Raw genomic sequence first — 17,670 nt, 5'->3', positions numbered from 1 at the left:
TCCCATTAATTCATTTTCACATCCGCACAAAACCATGCTCAATGATACAGGATGTATCATTAATATTTGTGTCCATTTCTATTGCTAAGTCCTAGTAATTTATTTTTCTCTCTTTTTTGGCAATAACTTATTGTTTCGTTTGACCTGGAAAGAAATGCTGTCAAACTCTTACCCTTTTTAGAAAAGTTAAACTAAACATCAAACAAAATAGGGAGAGTGACAACATTAAGCTGATTTACCATTTATTTTTCTTGCAGTTCACCCCGTACTATGTAAAATGTGCACATTTTATAAACATGTTTCAAGTAAGTGACGCCGGCTGTTATTTCTCACCTGTCGAATTGCAATCTTCTTCGAACTCATAAAACAAATGATCTTGTTTTGCCATACTGTGATCCTGTCCAGCTGCTTTTAATGACAAATACACGTAAACTGCAAACGCGTCTTTCGGTATAAGTATCTGTGCACGTGAGAAAGATTAATAACCTTTATTATGGTTACACGATACTTTATACAAGTTTTCATGAGAACAAACCAGTCCAAACAGACAATGGATTGTCTTACTTGAAAAGAACAGAGAGAACCATTTTAGCCGATTACATTCACATTTATTTTGATACTCGATAATACACACATTACACAAAATGCAGGGTTTTTTTTAGCATACATGACTGTTTCCAGATTTTTGTGATTGTTGAACGACAGATTTTGCATAATAATTAAATATTCCATCCAAAAGGGGTCAAAATAACGTACATGTATGACGGTCAGAGATTAGCATATGTAAAACAGTATATGCAACAAATATTTACATTTCTATGTCCACGTGTTATGTCGATTTGGTAGTGCGCATTTCCTTGACCAATCTTTGAAAGTATAACGGTGCAGGAACAGCCTTTTAAATTCGTTATTGCATTGTATTCACATTGTGATATGTAAATTTTATTTGCTGGAAATGAAATAAAATGAAATGAAGTACATGCAAATACAATCCGGCTTCTGGACTGATCGACCTCTGCGGAAAATATAGTGACAGACACTTTACTACAATGAAAACATAATTATATACAAATCCAAGATGACGAAAAATCTCTCTTGGTACACGTACATAACTACATCAACATAAAAGTATAATTACAGTCATATTCGTATATGTATCATTTTTATCAGAAGAGTGCTGACAAATTTTTCGTCATTGAAACAATAACGCCAAATCAAATACCATAATGCCAGGAGGTTTTTGCTCCTATTTGTCTCCGGCAGCCGGGTACAAAAAAAAAAAGAAAAAAAAATCGCCGAGTTAACGCAACCTGGAACAACGAAACCATAATTATTTCGAAAAAAAGTCATAATATACCCAGGCATCAGTATCATAAAAGTGTAATTTATACATCAAAATAAGTAAGACAATATACATGCATGCGCTTAACAAAAATTACAGAGAAAATGCATGTGCTTTTATGTACCTGCGCCATAATCAAAATTGATGAACATTACATTACTATCGATACTAAATAGTAAATAGAAAACAAGACACTGCACATTCCTGGTTTTAAATATTTAAGAGTTGAACCAAACTTCAAATTGCATAGTCTTCATGGAAGAGAGACAGAAATATATAGAAATGAAAAACACACACCCACGCAAATACACACATAACCTTTCTTAGGTTCTCTCTCTCTCTCTATCTCTCACGTAGTTATGCCGCAGTTCGTTTACCTTGGCATCCTGCAAGTAATTAACATCATGTCCAGTACTTTGCAGCATTATACTCGACAAAATGATACGAGTAAATGAGCATTTCAATTTCAACAATTTCAAACACATTACAAGTTCAACGAAATTAAGCTATTTTACAGTACGAAGCATTGACAAAAAAAAAAAAACACACACACACAGACGTAATGCTCGATAACAACGACCATTCGATGAAAATGTGTAAAGTTTTAGAATACAATTTTCAAAAGAGGGTTTAGAAATGGGCGATGCTGTTCATGTCACACTGTAACGTTCTTCCAGAGAATATGGTTATGTCAGACGATGAAACCTACATGCCAGTGAAATAGCTAGAGCTGAAGGAGCAATGCAGAAATTTGAAACGATACACTTGAGTTTTGTTCATCAGGCATTTTCGTTAAACTCATTTTGAAACAAAGACTGTAATAAATTCATTAGCGATTCACCTTATCCTCTCTTTCGAGAAATCACGGCACATGAGCAAACGTGATGTATTTTTCATTGCATTCCCTATAATTATCGCTATAATTATTCAATAATTCTCGGAAAGCTTCCATTAGACATTAATTCATGTTCCATCACCATTTATTACTTTTTTGTTTATGTATTTCTTTATTTGTTTACTTATTTATTTATTTATTCACTTATATTTTTGGGGGGGTTGGGTTGGAAAAAGAAAGGGATTGATTATTTCACTCGCGGTTTCTAGGAATCTTAATTTGACCTTACCGTCTGCATGGATTATGGAAGGTAGCCCTTTCATGTAGTAATAAATTTGGAATGTTTCTGCCTCCCTTCCCCCAATAAAAAAGGGAACCATGATTGGATGTATTCTTCTAGAAGTGTTTCCCTGTAGATATAATTCTGAAGTATAAATAACAAAATACACATCTTAAAATGTCGACCAACGCTGCTACATTTGAGGGTTTCTAGTACCACACTACACTTTTCCAAGAAAAGACGATTTATTTTAACAATCCTTTGTTAATAATTTCATCGTGATGACAATTGTCACGTTTGTGTATGTCTTTGTGCATGACTTTGACCTATCTATACTTTCGACAAAATGTGTTACTGCTAGCTGTAATTTGTAATGATAAGCTAGAAAACAAAAATCAGTACGTGCAAGATTTTGTTTGGTTGTTTCTGTTTTATGTTTGTTTTTGTTTTTTATACAATAAAGAGTCAAAAGGGCAAGTTGCTAAAATACATGATACACAGATGTCTCCGCAAGACAGGTCCATCAGGCATCTCTTAGATGTAAAACGTAAAACAACAACAACGACTATGCAGTCCTCAATTAATCTGGTTATTAGTTCATTTCTTAGTCACTCTCTGAGTTTCGATTTGTGTATGTTTTCACTCTTGCCAAATTATTGCCCACATTTACTTGTACTTCATTCTCTTCTTCTCCAGTTCTTCTCTATTTCCAGAAGCTTCCTAATTTAAGGTCTCTCGATCGACGCCTTACTCCTTTCGTCTTCCTCAAGTGTCTCTTCCCTTTCGCAAATCTCTCACGCTTTCTATCATTTGTCTGCTTTGCCTTGTTGGTCCCAACTTATCAATGTCGAAATATATCTTTGACACTCTTTTTGAGGTAATTCGGGAAAAGTTTTCCTCTGATGTCTTGACGTTGTTTTCTTATCGGTCTCGTTTCTCTCCCTGGTCCTTTCGAGAAATAATCTCCTCTGACATGGTACCATCTATGCTTGTTTGCAGTTCTGTTCTGAGCTCGTACACTTGCCTAGAAAAGAACCTGGCCAGTAGTTCCGTGACCTCTCTCACCTTTTGGGCTGCTGCTACCTCTGCATCTCTGTGTCATAGGGAGAAAGGACATTTCATATGAGCGCCATTTATAAACCCTTGCTTTGATTGCTTTTAGACCAAACATTCTTTCCGTGTTTGTACGTTTGGTTGTTCTTTGTTTGATTGTTGTTGTTTTTTTTTCTTCAAATCTATGATAATATGGCTTGTTATTCACAAAAGGTAACTATATACATATGTATATATATATATATATATATATATATATATATATATATATATATATATTATCATACATATATATGTATATATATATATTATCATACATATACATATATATTATACATATACATACGAAGAGTTTGTTCGCAAAAACCGATAAGTCCATTATTGAAGATTTTGAAGTACGGTCTCTGTCATAAAGTACAAAATAACACCTTTTAAATTATATATTGGTCACTATATATATAAAGGTACATTTTTGAAGTTATGGTCAAAAGAAGCAACAATTTTCTCATTATTCTCTTTATTTTTCTTGACCTTTAATCGCAAATATCTCCATTTAGCAAATATGGACATTGGTTTTTGCGAACAAACTATATATATATATATATATATATATATATATATATACATATATAATATGATATTTGAAGGTGCTTAAAATATCATATTCTATGAACTTCGTCTTGTGCACGTGAAATATGGAAGAGATGGTACTGACATTACTGGTGGAATGGGGTAGACTTGAAATCAGCACACCAATTCACACAAAATACACAGGCTCAGTTGACGACATACAGACTACTGGTATGCTAACACAACCGCAGCTCACTATGCTGTCTTTATCACTTAAACTTTGATCAACAAGTCACGATCTTGAATGTTTTATTCAAGATTCGGGAGTTTATGAATTGTATTTTAGCAGGAAAAGAACTGAACAATTAAGGTGCTAAGACGCTGAACAGGTTCATAAACGACCGCTCTCCGTGCGATGTTCTAGTATAGTATATATGAATGAATGAATGAATGAATAGTGTTAAGGTAGCGTAGGCATTGCAGGCACCAGTAATTCAAGAAAACAGCGTTCTTTTTAATGTTTCTTCAACATGTATGTCAATATCATGTCATATAAGCTGCTAATTCTAATAGGGCTTCAAGACGTGACATGTGAATTTTAGTATTTACTCATTTGAAACACATAAAAAACATCCTTAACAATAAAAGGCATACCCGTGTCTTGCCTCCTTACTCGTCACCGAGCCACTGTTTCAACGGTTTTCCATTGATGGTAATGTGCTCAAGCTGTAACAGGTACGACAATATACACAAGTAAAACCATATTTGAATTCAACTGATTCCATTTTACTCAAACATAAATTGCTACATGGAATCATTTCATTGTGTGATCTTGCTGATAGTATATATATATATACATATATATATATATATATATATATGTATATATATATATATATATATATATATATATAATATATATATATGTATATATATATATATATATATATATATATATATATATTAATATATATATATATAATACAGCTTGCTGGTTTTATTGTCTCTTTGTTTCCACAAATTTAGACACACTACATTTGGGCCAATTTCTTTGTGAACTGGTGCTGCGGATGGAAAAATACAATTTCGGAAAATCACAATATAAATGAGTTCAGGAAACGGATTGAAATGAAATGGGACCCATCTATCATTTCATACATATTAACAGGTGTCAGAATAAGATATGAGTGGATTACCCTTTCCCCTGAATGATAGCTATTCGAAATTTTTCGTCGCAAAGACCGCAAACACCTCTGCAGTATACTTTGATATTGAAATATAGGCCAATGAATGCTTATCTGTTTACATTTTTAGCAAGTTGTAAATAAAACACCATTTCGACCTCATACTTACCTTACAGAATGCGTGCTGTGAAGCCATTTCTGTAAAAAATGTCTCCGGCATGTCGGGGCATGTGATATCGGTCCGTTCAAGATGAGGCATATGGCACAGAAATTGGGCTAAGTGTGTTGCTGCTGAGGCTGACTCTGACTTCCAACTCTCGGTAAATTTCATCGAAAGTTCGCGGATCTGAAGAAAACGAACAGAAGAACGCACACTTGCAAGAATACCCCTTTTCTTTTGCCCCGTCCTCTTCAAATATGTCACTCATTTTTACGTGAAAATAAACGAGTCATTGGAGGATATATTATGTGACCGTGCATCACAAAACGAACAAAAAGTCGCACCCCTTGATTTTACTTGCGGACTCAAAAAGGTGAAACGGGTCAACCGAATCTTGGGTTTTTCATATTTGTTGATAGTGCTACTTTTCTTTAACAAGATTCTTCAGGTTGGGATCATAGCATGAAAGGGAAAGTATGTTTTAAGCAGTTTTTTTTTCTACAACCCCCTTTTTTTTTTGGGGGGGGGGGAGAATAGAATAATCCCGTATGTCTCAGAGTCCCCTTTTCATTTCTTGTAATCCTTTACACACTCTTCACTTTCAAGTCTAATAACTTTTGATAGGATATCTCTACTGCTTTAAAGTTGGCATTTATTATGGACAAAATGTTTTGATAGGACATCATTAATTTCAGCTTGATCTGATAATCCCTTCATTGTTGTTGCTCCAGTGGTTTACATCCTGTGTTTTGTTCCTTTCATTGCACAGCTAAAGCACGGCGTGGTAAAGATCAAGCGCTTTCGAAATAGACCCTGTACTTCAGAGTCTCTTTTTCACACTTTTCAAGAGTGTGTGCTTTCCTTTCAGTATTTAGATAGGTTAGGGGAGTCAATTTGAATTGAGTTATACATCATTTTAAAGGTCAGAGTCTCCTCTTTCAGAATCTGCCCTTACCTAAAATTCCATGTTTGGTGACTTTTTTGTTGATTTTGTGATTCAGGGTCACAGATTACTTTCCAGTATAGGGAAGACCCACGATTTGCTAGAAATAGCGTAAGCACACGACATGTCCCAAAATATCACTATACCTAATTGGAAAAATCCTCGGGGAACAATTATCTCTGTGCAACTTTCATTAGAATTATCTCCTCGATATTAAACTTGTAGATGTTCGACATAACTTATTTCTCATTTCTTTTTTTTTTTCATTAGAATTCACACCACACCCTCTTCCCTTTTCTTTAATTTCTGTTTCTTTTTCAATTTTTATTTTTTTTTGGGGGGATGGGCAGTAAGAAAAGACAATATTCTAATCAAGGGAAACATCACACCATCCTGTAATTTGAACAGGATGAGTCCTCAGATTCTCAACGGAAATTCGATCTATTTGCTTTTCATGACATTGGTATTATGGAATCAAGTGCGATCTAATTCAGTTCTAGTCGGTGAATGAAGCAGTCATTACACTGGTAACAGTGGGGGATGGGGGGGGGGGGAAGGGGCGCACCGGGCGTGCGCCCCTCTCTTTATTTGCTGTTAAAACAAAATAAATAAAAAGAAAAACAAAGAGATGAAACCCGGAAGTAGCACCAGAAATATTGTTTGAGCCCCTACCCCCTTTAAAGAATCCCAGGATCAGCCCATAAGCATTCTAATAAGTCCCGCATGCTTCAATGTTTCGAATCCATCGAGCATGAGAGAGGGATCTATTACGTATAAAAGATTGTAAGGGAAGGGGACACAAAGACACAGCGCTCCTATAAAGGATTACCCAACCAGACACAGGGACAGCTAAAACATACCGTACATAATAAGGGGCTATGTTTCCCTAGCCCCTTTCTTTCCGACACGCTTTGTTTCTCGTTTCCTTTCTACATCACCTTTTTTATTTTCCGTTTATTAATTTTCAAAATTTTCTTTCATTCTTTCATTATGTTTCATTATGTTTCCCTAGCCCCTTTCTTTCCGACACGCTTTGTTTCTCGTTTCCTTTCTACATCACTTTTTTATTTTCCGTTTATTAATTTATGTTTTTTCCATTCTCACAAGGTGATTTCTCGCTTCCCTTTTCTCCTTTTCTTTTCTTTTTTTCTCACGGGCTTTATCTCTTGATTTCTTATGATTTTCTTCGTCGTATAATCTTTCTCTCTGTGAATTCTCGATTCACTTGTCTCAAGAATGCTCTCTATTCATTATCTTTGTTTTTTAATGATGCCATTACATTCTTCACATTGGTTTTACACTGGCGTTTCCTTATTAGGTAAGAAAAACAAATCTGAAAATCTAACAGCTGATACAATCAAGACGGTCGATGAGTAATAAGACCACCTATACTAAACACACTATTGGTACTACGTTTGTGACATTGTAATGGTAAAGTGTGTAATTAGAAGAATAAATATGAATCTAGTTTTGAAAGCTCCGTGCCATACGTACGTTCCTGCCCTGGCACTCTACATTATGCACGTATTAGAACAGCACAGCATACCCACAGGTCAAAGCACTGTTGGTAGGGGCGTCAAAATTTCATGCCATAATATTTACATAAAGTAACTCTGCTTCCAGACTAGTTGTCACACATTTACTAGGTGTGAAGCATAATCCATACCTACAAAGTGTTTGTACTAGTAAATAATTTTGAGGACAATTTATGGCTCAAACAGTAAATAACAGTAAACGGAGTACGTGAGACGACATGAAAGTCACATAATTTCCCCAGTTTCTCCGCCGCTTCTCCTTCGCTCTTGTCTACAGTACTTAACCTTTTCTTAGGATGGTCTGTCGTGCCAATGAGTTCTCCTTCATTTTCCTCCATTGCTTGATCAAAATGTGATGATTTTTTAAATATATTTGTCAGATTTGTGTGGTGATTTTAGCAGAAAGCCAACATCCAGAAGCCAACTTCTATTGTCTACAGACTTTGTCTACAGACTGTCAGTAGACAATAGTAGAGGGTGAAGTCAATACTGATCTCTGATTGGTCAATTTCCCGATGATGGCATTGGATTAGATGTAGTGCCTTGTGAAACCGAAGTAAAATTGATGAAATACCTTTTGAAACCAAACTGATTTTTTAATGTCATTTTTAAACACTTTCTGGTTGAAAATTCAGCTTTTTGTAAATGAGCACTACATCGCTGCTCAGTGACTGCTGCTACTAGTGAAGCTTGAAGAGAATTAAAAGTTGAGAGATTGTCAAAGGAGGGATTATTCCGCTCATGTGGTCTCTCTCTATCTTATAATAAAGTGATTGCTCGGGGTTTTTCGTGAAACACTAATGTGAAATTAGGCCGATTAACGATGTAAATAAGCAAAAAAAGAGAGACCCTCTGGTCTCGCGCCCGTCAGAGTATTTCCTTAATTCTATCATTTCAGGTTTTAGAGAAGTAGATTTTTAAAGATTCCTTTTTTTTTTAGGGGGGGGGGAGGTGGTGTGGGGGGGGGGAATGAGCCGACTTAACCCTTTTGTTACGGGAACCTGATACATGTATACGGAAACCTGGTATACTAGGTTCCAAAGATGATGGCACGAGTGCTTGATGTCGTGGCCTAAAATGTGTGTTTCTTTGTGTTATAAGGATCTGAAAATGAGTTAGGTAAAAAGATAAGAGTTTATTCTGTCAGTATTCGTTTTCTTTCTGTTGGGAAAATGCGTATATCACAGTATTATTTACCTTTTTTTTTCTGTTTCAGTTTTTTCTGTTTCAGCTTCTCCTGCTATAAAACCCGAGTAAACATGCACATAGCGATCAAAGCTGAGCTCAGTAGATTTGTGTGTTCGCTGAACCCAGTCATACTATTTAGGTGCCTGGTTTTTGCGTAGAACAAACGAGGCTGTAAGCCCTTCAGCGCACGCCCTATTCATACCTCGCATCCATTCGATATTACCATTGTTCAATAGCACAAGCAGTAGACTGTGGAAAGGGGGGGGGTGGGGTATACGCACCACTTGACTGCTTTTGCACAGGTGGCTTACCAACCTTACGGGTACACCTGGTATACGGTGTTCCCGCGGGAGCAACTGATATACGGGAACCTGGTATACCAGATTCCCAAGATGAAGATAAGAGTGCCTGCTTTGGCGGCCTAAATTCATGCTTCTTTGTCTTATAATGTCCCCCAAAGTGGGTTTGATAGAAAGATCAGAGTGTATTCTATCAGCCATTGTTCTCTTTATGTTGGAAAAATGCGTACATGATATATCACAGTATTTTTACCTTTTTTCTGATTTAGATTGCGTTCGCTCTGCTATAAAACTCGTATGAACGTGTACATTAGCTATCAAAGCTGAACTCATAGATTACTGTGTTCGCTGATCCCTGTCATTCATTCATGTGCCTGTTTTTCTTTGTGTGTGTGTGTGTGTGTAGAACAAGAGTCTGTGAGCCCATCAGCTCACGCTCATATTCATATCTAGTACCCGATCGATATTTCCATTGTTCAACGGCACATGTAGTTGACCGTGGAGAGAGAATACATGCATCGCTTGACTACTTCGTACAGGTGGATTACCAACCTTTCCGTGCTCCGTCGACGGGAAAAAAGAATCTCGTCGTGGAGCTTTAAAGGCACTCAGAGAATTGCGGAAGGAACGGGTTAAGTGCTTACATAAATTCTGTACTTCAGGGCCTCTTTTCTCAGTTCCATTTGATTTGAGTTGTAATATCTTTTTAAATCGTATAAAGTCTGCTCTTTCAGAATCTTCTGATAACTGAAAGCCATGTCCGGCGACCTTTTGTACGCTTTGTCAGGGTTAGGGTCACATAATCTAATTGTAGCTGACCATTTAAAACCACATAGATACTTGGAATAAAATACTGTATTCTAAAGATGCAACTGCAACTGCAATGATCAAATTTGACACCACTCAATATAAGCTTGTTCTATCATACTTATTAGACGTAATAAAATGATAGGAAGTCATTTCGTTTGATACAGGAACCTTGAATATTATTGTCTCGAACAATACTGAACGATTTTGTTAATATCTTTTCAGTAATATATGCCTTTTTTCGCTCACTTGGTAGGGGGTGGTCTTAATATGGGCGTAAAGTTACATTGCCATCGTCTTCTTTTAAACTCGATGATGACTTTCCACCGGAATTGGCAGGTAACATCATTAAAGGGGAATAGGATCTCAACTTGTTCAAATGGCTACAATTCTCCCCTTGGGCCCCCAATCATTGCCAAGCCGAGCTAGCTCTACGATATATGGAAAAAAAAATACGGGATGCTAACCACTATTGCAACAACAATGAAAGTATTATTAGATTGAGCTGAAATTGAGCATGGTCTATTTACACATTCTGCAGACAATTAATGCTAATTGTCAATGCAACAGCATATTTTTTTTCAGAGGTTATTGGAGTTGAAAGTGAAGAGTATGGAAATGGTTTTTAAGAAATGAAAAGAGGACTTTATGAGAAACACCTAATCACACTATATTACATCGAAAAGTGTTCGAAAAAAAAAAACTGCTAAAAACACCACTTCATGTCACAAGTTTATTTCATGATCCCAAACTGTCATATATTGTAGAAGAAAAATTGCCCTTTCAGAAAAAAAAAAAAATGAAAACTGAACAAAACTGAACTAAGTTTAGCTGGGTTGATCCATTTCACCTTTTTCAGTCCTAACACAAAAACAGTGAATGCGACCTTTGTTGGTTTTTTGATGCACTGATACATATATATATCTATATCTATATATATATATATATATATATATATATATATATATATATATATATAAGGGGAAGGACCCCGAAAATTCGGATTTTGAATATAAATCAAGGCAACTGACATCTAATACATCACTCTTTCGTGATGTTATATATATGAAGAGTTTGTTCGCAAAAATCGATGTCCATATTTGCCAAATGGAGATATTTGCGATTAAAAGTCAAGAAAAATATAAAAAATAATAAGAAGATTTTTACCTCTTTTGACAATAACTTCAAAAATGTACCTTTATATGTATTGACAAATACATCATTTAGAAGGTATTATTTTGTACTCTATGACAGAGACCGTACTTCAAAATCTTCAAAAATTGACTTATCGGTTTTTGCGAACAAACTCTTCATATGTGTAATATACATATGTATGTATATATATGTATGTATATATATATATATATATATATATATATATATATATATATATATATACATATATGTCTGAATGTGTGAAACTGCATCACAGAACCAACAATAAGTCGCCAGACACAGACATTTAGGTAAGGGCAGATTCTGACAGAGCAGGCTCTAAATTTTTAAAATGATGTATAGCTCCATTGAAATGGACTCTTCTAACATATCTTAATATTGAAAAGAAAGTACGCACTCTAAAAAAGTGTGAACCGAGAAGAGAGGCTCTGAAGTATAGGGTCTATACAAGCATTTAAGCTTCACCAAACTGTGCTAACTGTGCGATGAATGAGACAAAAAAAAAAAAGAAACCAGGGTGTAAACCATCCGAGTAACAGCAGTGAAAAGATCATTAGATTAGGCTTAAATTTGGCATGCTCAAACACATTATGTGCATGATTAATGCCTATTTTCAAAGCAGTAGCATCATAGCTTCAAAAGTTACTAGACATGAAAGTAAAGAATGTGCAAATTGTTATCAAGAAATGAAAAGAGGCCTCCTTCAAAGACATACCTGATCTCATTACTTTCCAAAAGAATAAATGTAGGAAATCTGCTGGAAACGCATTTTTCCAAATATTTTCTGGACCCAAATTTTAAAGTAATGTACAAGAAGGGCAGCTCTTTCAGAAAATATGAAAAAAAAAATGACTTGATTGACCCGTTTCACCTTTTCCTCGCGTGAAATCATGGGATGCGACTTTTTGTTCGTTTTGTGGTGCACGGTCATATATCTTTATATGAAGATCTTTCAATTAAAAGGCGCCAAATCCATTGAAAAATGCTGGATTTAGCGCCTTCTGGAAACAAGCTCTTATATGCAATATATGTGACCATGCGTCATAAAACAAACAAAAAGTCACATCCATTGATTTTACGTGAAGACTAAAGATAGGTGAAACGGGTCAACCGAGTCAAATTTGAGTTTTCCAGATTTTGTGAAAGAGCTAATCTTTTTTCTACTTTATTTTTTTAGTTTGGGATCATAAACTAAATGGGAAAGTTGGTTTTGAGCAGCTTTTCTTCAACCGCTTTTTTGGTAGAGTAGTGTAATCAGGTTTTTTTTTTTTTTTTCTTAGAGGCCCCTTTTCATCTGTTGAAAATCGTTTGCACACTTTTCACTTTTAACTCTAATAACTTTTGAAAGGATGATGCTACTGCTTTGAAAGTTGACATTTATAATGGACATAATATCTGTAAAAGAGCATGCTCAATGTCAGCTTAATATGATAATCCCTTCATTGTTCTTGCTTGTGATTTACATCCTGTTTGTTGTCCCATTCATGGCACTGGTAGCACGGCCTAGTAACGATTAAGCGCTTGAATAGGCCCTCTACCTTAGAGCATCTGTTCTCAATTCAAAGTTTTCTAGAGTGTGTACTTTCTTTCTAATATTTACATAGGTTAGGAGAATCAATGGGAATCGAGTTAAAAAGACTCGCTAAAAAGATTCATCTGATTGGAAAATCAACTGGATGAACGTTCGCTTTATCACAATTAGTGGAAATTACCTTTGTTTGAAAAGACTTTCGCCTGCTGGATCTGCAGGCTTCTTCACCTGATCTAGCGCCGTGAGAGAGACTTCCCACTAACCGACGTAGCTAGCGCACGCCGATCTGAGAGAATTGGATCGTATATTGAGGAAAGTGAGTATTGCCCCAGGTCTCAGTTGAAGGTTTTCCCTTGTTGTTGTTGTTGTTGTTGTTGTTGTTGTTGTTGTTGTTGTTGTTGTTGTTGTTGTTTGTGTGTGTTTTGTTTTGTTTTGTTTTTCGAATGTGAATGGCTTCCCCTACACAGCGTGAGGTTTTCCCAGAGTCTCTGGCTAGGATGGAACACTTCTTCCAGTTGATGTGGTGATTTTTTTACTGGCCACATGGTCGCTGATGGCCGACTTGTGCATGTGGGAGGGGGCTTCCCTTCTTTTTCCTCTTGCGAAGTAGGATGCACTACTCGGTAATTGTGTGTCCACCTCTTGTTTGTGTTAATTTTTCCTGATACCAAATTTCCTGGCTGTTTCTCCAATGTAGCTTCTTTCGCAGTTTCTACATGGGATCTGGTAAACTACCCCCGGTTGGTCATCGATGGATCTTTTGTCTTTTGGGTTTACTAAGATGTTCCTGAGTTTCTTGTGTGGCCTGAATGCTTTGGATAATATTTGATATTTCTGGTAGTCCTTTTGCAAGGCTTCGGAAGTACCCTTCACATATGGGATGGTTACCAACTTCTTCCTCTGATTGGTTGGTTTGGTCTGTGAGTTCTTCTTGGTCTGATTTTTCCCCTTTTTCTTTTGGTTTTCTTGAAGGACCAGCCCGGGTATCCACATTTCCTGAGAGAGGACTGGATATATCCTTCCTCTGCCTTCATACGATCCCATTCTATCATATCGGCGTGCGCCAGCTACGTCGGCTCGTGGGAAGTCCTTCTCACACCGCTCGATCTTGTTTGAAAAAGCCTGCAAATCCAGCAGGCGAAAGTCTCATCAAGCAAAGATAATTTCCACTGATTGCGACAAAACGAACGTTCATCCACCATATTATAAATGAAGAGTTTGTTTGCAAAAACCGATCAATCAATTTTTGAAGATTTTGTAGTACGGTCTCTGTCATAAAGTACAAAATAATACCTTTTAAATGATATCAGGTCACTACAGTCAAAATTATAAGACCATATATTTTTGAAGTTATGATTAAAAGGAACAACACTTTTCTTATTATCTTCTATATTTGTCTTGACCTTTAATCGTAAATATCTCCATTTTGCAAGTATGGGCTTATCGGCTTTTGCAAACAATCTCTTCATTTATATAATTATAGTTTCACCACTTAAAGTTACGAAAGAAAAACTGTAGGGGTAATTTTGTTACATGAGAGTAGTTCCTACATACAAGCAAGAAACATTTTTTCCATTTATTTCTATATCAAGGGCACTAACAATTAGGGGTTAATGTGACACTTTCTGTATTCACGGAAGTTTATATTTATAGAAATATTTCCATTTTTTCCATCGAAAATGTGACTGTGTTATATGTTTTTTAACGCGTGTTCAAAGCGTATGTGTATATTTTTAGATATAGCACTTACACAGTTAAGTAGTCGGGAGAGATGCTGTTTCTTGTCTCTGTGGAAAAATGATGTTGTATCGTCTGAAATAATTTCAACAATATCCCCCATGACAAATATTATTGCCTTGATTTATGACATGAAACATAACAGTGACGTACCTGGCAGTATTTCGCCAGTGTTGCGGCAGTGGAGAAGAACTCATCGTGTAGCAGGTAGTAGCTTTGCACTCTGAAGGTCGAAAGACGGGGCAGAGTGCATACCCACAGGCCCAAATTTTTACCCGGAGAGGACACATATCGAAAATCATGACGCCGAATGTTATAAATGATCAAGGTCAAATCTTGTATCTGCAGAAACACACAACAACCAGCAACAATATTAGTTAAACTGCATATGAAGAATTCGTTCGCAACAACGTATTAAATATTTTTATATGCAAAAAAAAACAAACAAAATGAAAAACAAAAAGTGCGAATCGCTTTACTTCTCCAGTTTACAGCAACGCTCTTGAAGTTTAGCACACACTGTCATAGACACACAAATACACAAACATAGGATTTCGGATGAAGATGTGCCAGACTGTTCAGATGAGACATTGATTAATTATCATTGGAAATTGAACTTTTGTAAAAGTGAACTTCAGATTTTGCAAACACACTCTTTCCAAAGATTTTCTTTTTTTAAGGGACAATGGAAAGAGGTATTATTTGCATGGCAGTGTATTGCGATACGTAGGAAAGTGTAAAATCCGGGAACATACAGCGAAACAGTTCCACGCATTTTTAAACTAGAAACAGGTTCAAACATTTTCCAACACTGAAGGATGTCACAAAACAAAATGTGTCTGTACGTATATCGCTCTCTCTCTCTCTCTCTCTCTCTCTCTGCTTTGAAAAGACTGGCAACAACATCTTTCATTATTTATTCAGCATAGTTTGTAATAATCAATTGTACCGAAATGATTCGCAAAATCATAAATCATAAAGACCGCATTGCACTATCAGAATTTTCGATATGGCAGGTAAAAACGAATATTGGTCGACAGTTTGAAAGAACTGATGAGTCAACTTTTTGTGTTCTGGCAATTTTAAGAAATTTTGTGCAAATACCGTCGGTGAGAAATTAGTTAGAGAGAAAACATGAATTACCACTTTCAAAAGGCTTAAACTTTAAGCAAGAGTTAAAACTTAAAGCAGAGTAAAAACATTACAATTCAATTAATTAAAACAAGTGTCAATGTCGTAACAGCATCTGCGATTCATCTCTAACAACATTTTTCTGGTAGGAATAATATCCCATCGTTTCCAAGAGACTTGCTACCTCTGAGAGATTGAACAATGTGAAAAACTTCATATAATAAATCTACACAAGTTTAAGGAAGAGTTTGATCAAAATGTTGTTAGTAGTTTTATTGCCGGTCCAACAATTTTCAACCGATGTTTACAAAATAAGAATTCGAAATAATTGCAATTGAGTATATGAATATAAGAACGACCCAAGTCCAATTTTTGGCCAAATTCAGTTTGACATGGGAAATTGTAGCTTATGCATGGACTCATCTTGTGTGTAAATAATAAATCCTAATTACCCCCGGAAGTGCCTTAAATGAATGAGTTAAATCTTATATTAATGTAAGAATGAAGGACTTGGGTCATTCTTACATTCATATAATAGCGCCCTCTCTCATCCTTCTTCCATCTCTATAGCAGAATGTCATGTATATGAATCAAAGAACGACCCAAGTCCATATGAATCAAAGAACGACCCAAGTCCACCACACAAAATGGCCTCTCCACAATTAATGTAAATGTTGATTGTCATATTTTTTTATGTTCTAATTTGTATATACAATTTTGCCTTCCCATCACAGTTAAATAGAATATTATTGGACAAATAAAAAAGATATGAAGTTTTTTTTAGTTTACTCGAAATGATCTTCCATGGACTTGGGTCGTTCTTATATTCATATACTCAATTTTCCTGCATGGATCTTTAATATTGTAACTCCTCATCATCATTGTGGGAGTAATAACTGTCTTCTTGTCCCGTAATTTTCAGTAATCTGCCAAATTGAATGTTTAACATTCTTCTTGTTTTCTTATTTGTTATTGTTGAAATTTTCAGATTTGCGGGATTAATGATATTAACGCGTGAACATAACGCTTATGAATATAAACAAATATCTTGACATGGCTGTTTGATAACTTTAAAAATAATTTTCTCGTGTGGATGGACATAAAAAAAACCTTTCGTTATCCAAGGACATTATGCATTTACAACATTTTGTTACAGAAAAAACAAAACAAAACATGTTTTTACCACAATAATACCAAACTTTGTCAATACAATTCTTATTTTCCTTGACAACATCTAACTATTGCTTCTGCGCTACCTCAAAATTAAATTAACGTAAATATGTTTTCCTTTCTCTGCGTTGAATATTCTGCAGCTTGGCGTTTATGGGGGAAATTGGTACATATTTGTTACTGAAAAAAAATAAAACCATGCCATATTCAAAAAGAAGAAAATATTCCTTCAAAAATCATCATTGAGATCATGTTATTTAAAAGTCTTCAATTGTAAGATAAAAAAGATAATAACTGTTATGTGCATTTAATACATATCGATTTGACAAAATGAAACTATTCCTACCTTCTGAATGCAAAATAATGTTAAGTACGATACGTTTTTAATAATACCATGCTTTAATCAGCAAGTAGTCTGTGAGCTGCTTGAAAAAAAAAGAGAGAGAAATATATCACTGATATATCTCCATTGTAATTCTCTCTCTCTCTCTCTCTCTCTGGGGTGAGCCAACCTCAGTACTATGCCAGTCCTCATGAAAGGTAACGTTAAGCTCTAATTGAAAACTAACTGAACATTTTTTTTTCTTCACATTAGTAGTATCAACATGGTCGAACGGCTTTTCTAGCAGCACCATAAGACACTGGGTTATGTAGACTTCAAGCACCGATGAGTATCTTTTACAATGGGAAAAAAATATGGTGGATTGTTGTATTAAAAATGAACAATAA

The 17,670-nt window shown here is 35.5% G+C and overlaps 1 protein-coding gene across 1 annotated transcript in view; it reads right to left on the bottom strand.

The window, feature by feature from the left end:
• Positions 1-3,280: 3,280 nt before the first annotated feature.
• The window catches only part of LOC140226570 (uncharacterized), a 44,974-nt gene continuing 30,584 nt past the window's right edge, over positions 3,281-17,670 (bottom strand). Inside the window, exons 11-14 of the mRNA XM_072307025.1 lie at positions 14,794-14,982; positions 5,434-5,610; positions 4,735-4,806; positions 3,281-3,550 (exon numbers count right to left, since the gene is read on the bottom strand). Coding sequence (XP_072163126.1) covers positions 4,750-4,806; positions 5,434-5,610; positions 14,794-14,982 — 423 coding nt within the window. The 3' untranslated portion in view covers positions 3,281-3,550; positions 4,735-4,749. The remainder of the gene's footprint in view (positions 3,551-4,734; positions 4,807-5,433; positions 5,611-14,793; positions 14,983-17,670) is intronic.

This window comes from Diadema setosum, chromosome 3, assembly GCF_964275005.1.
Source record: "Diadema setosum chromosome 3, eeDiaSeto1, whole genome shotgun sequence".
Lineage (NCBI taxonomy): Eukaryota > Metazoa > Echinodermata > Echinoidea > Diadematoida > Diadematidae > Diadema > Diadema setosum.
The sequence above is the reverse complement of the archived record's forward strand: the minus strand, read 5'-3'. Positions and strand labels throughout refer to the sequence as shown.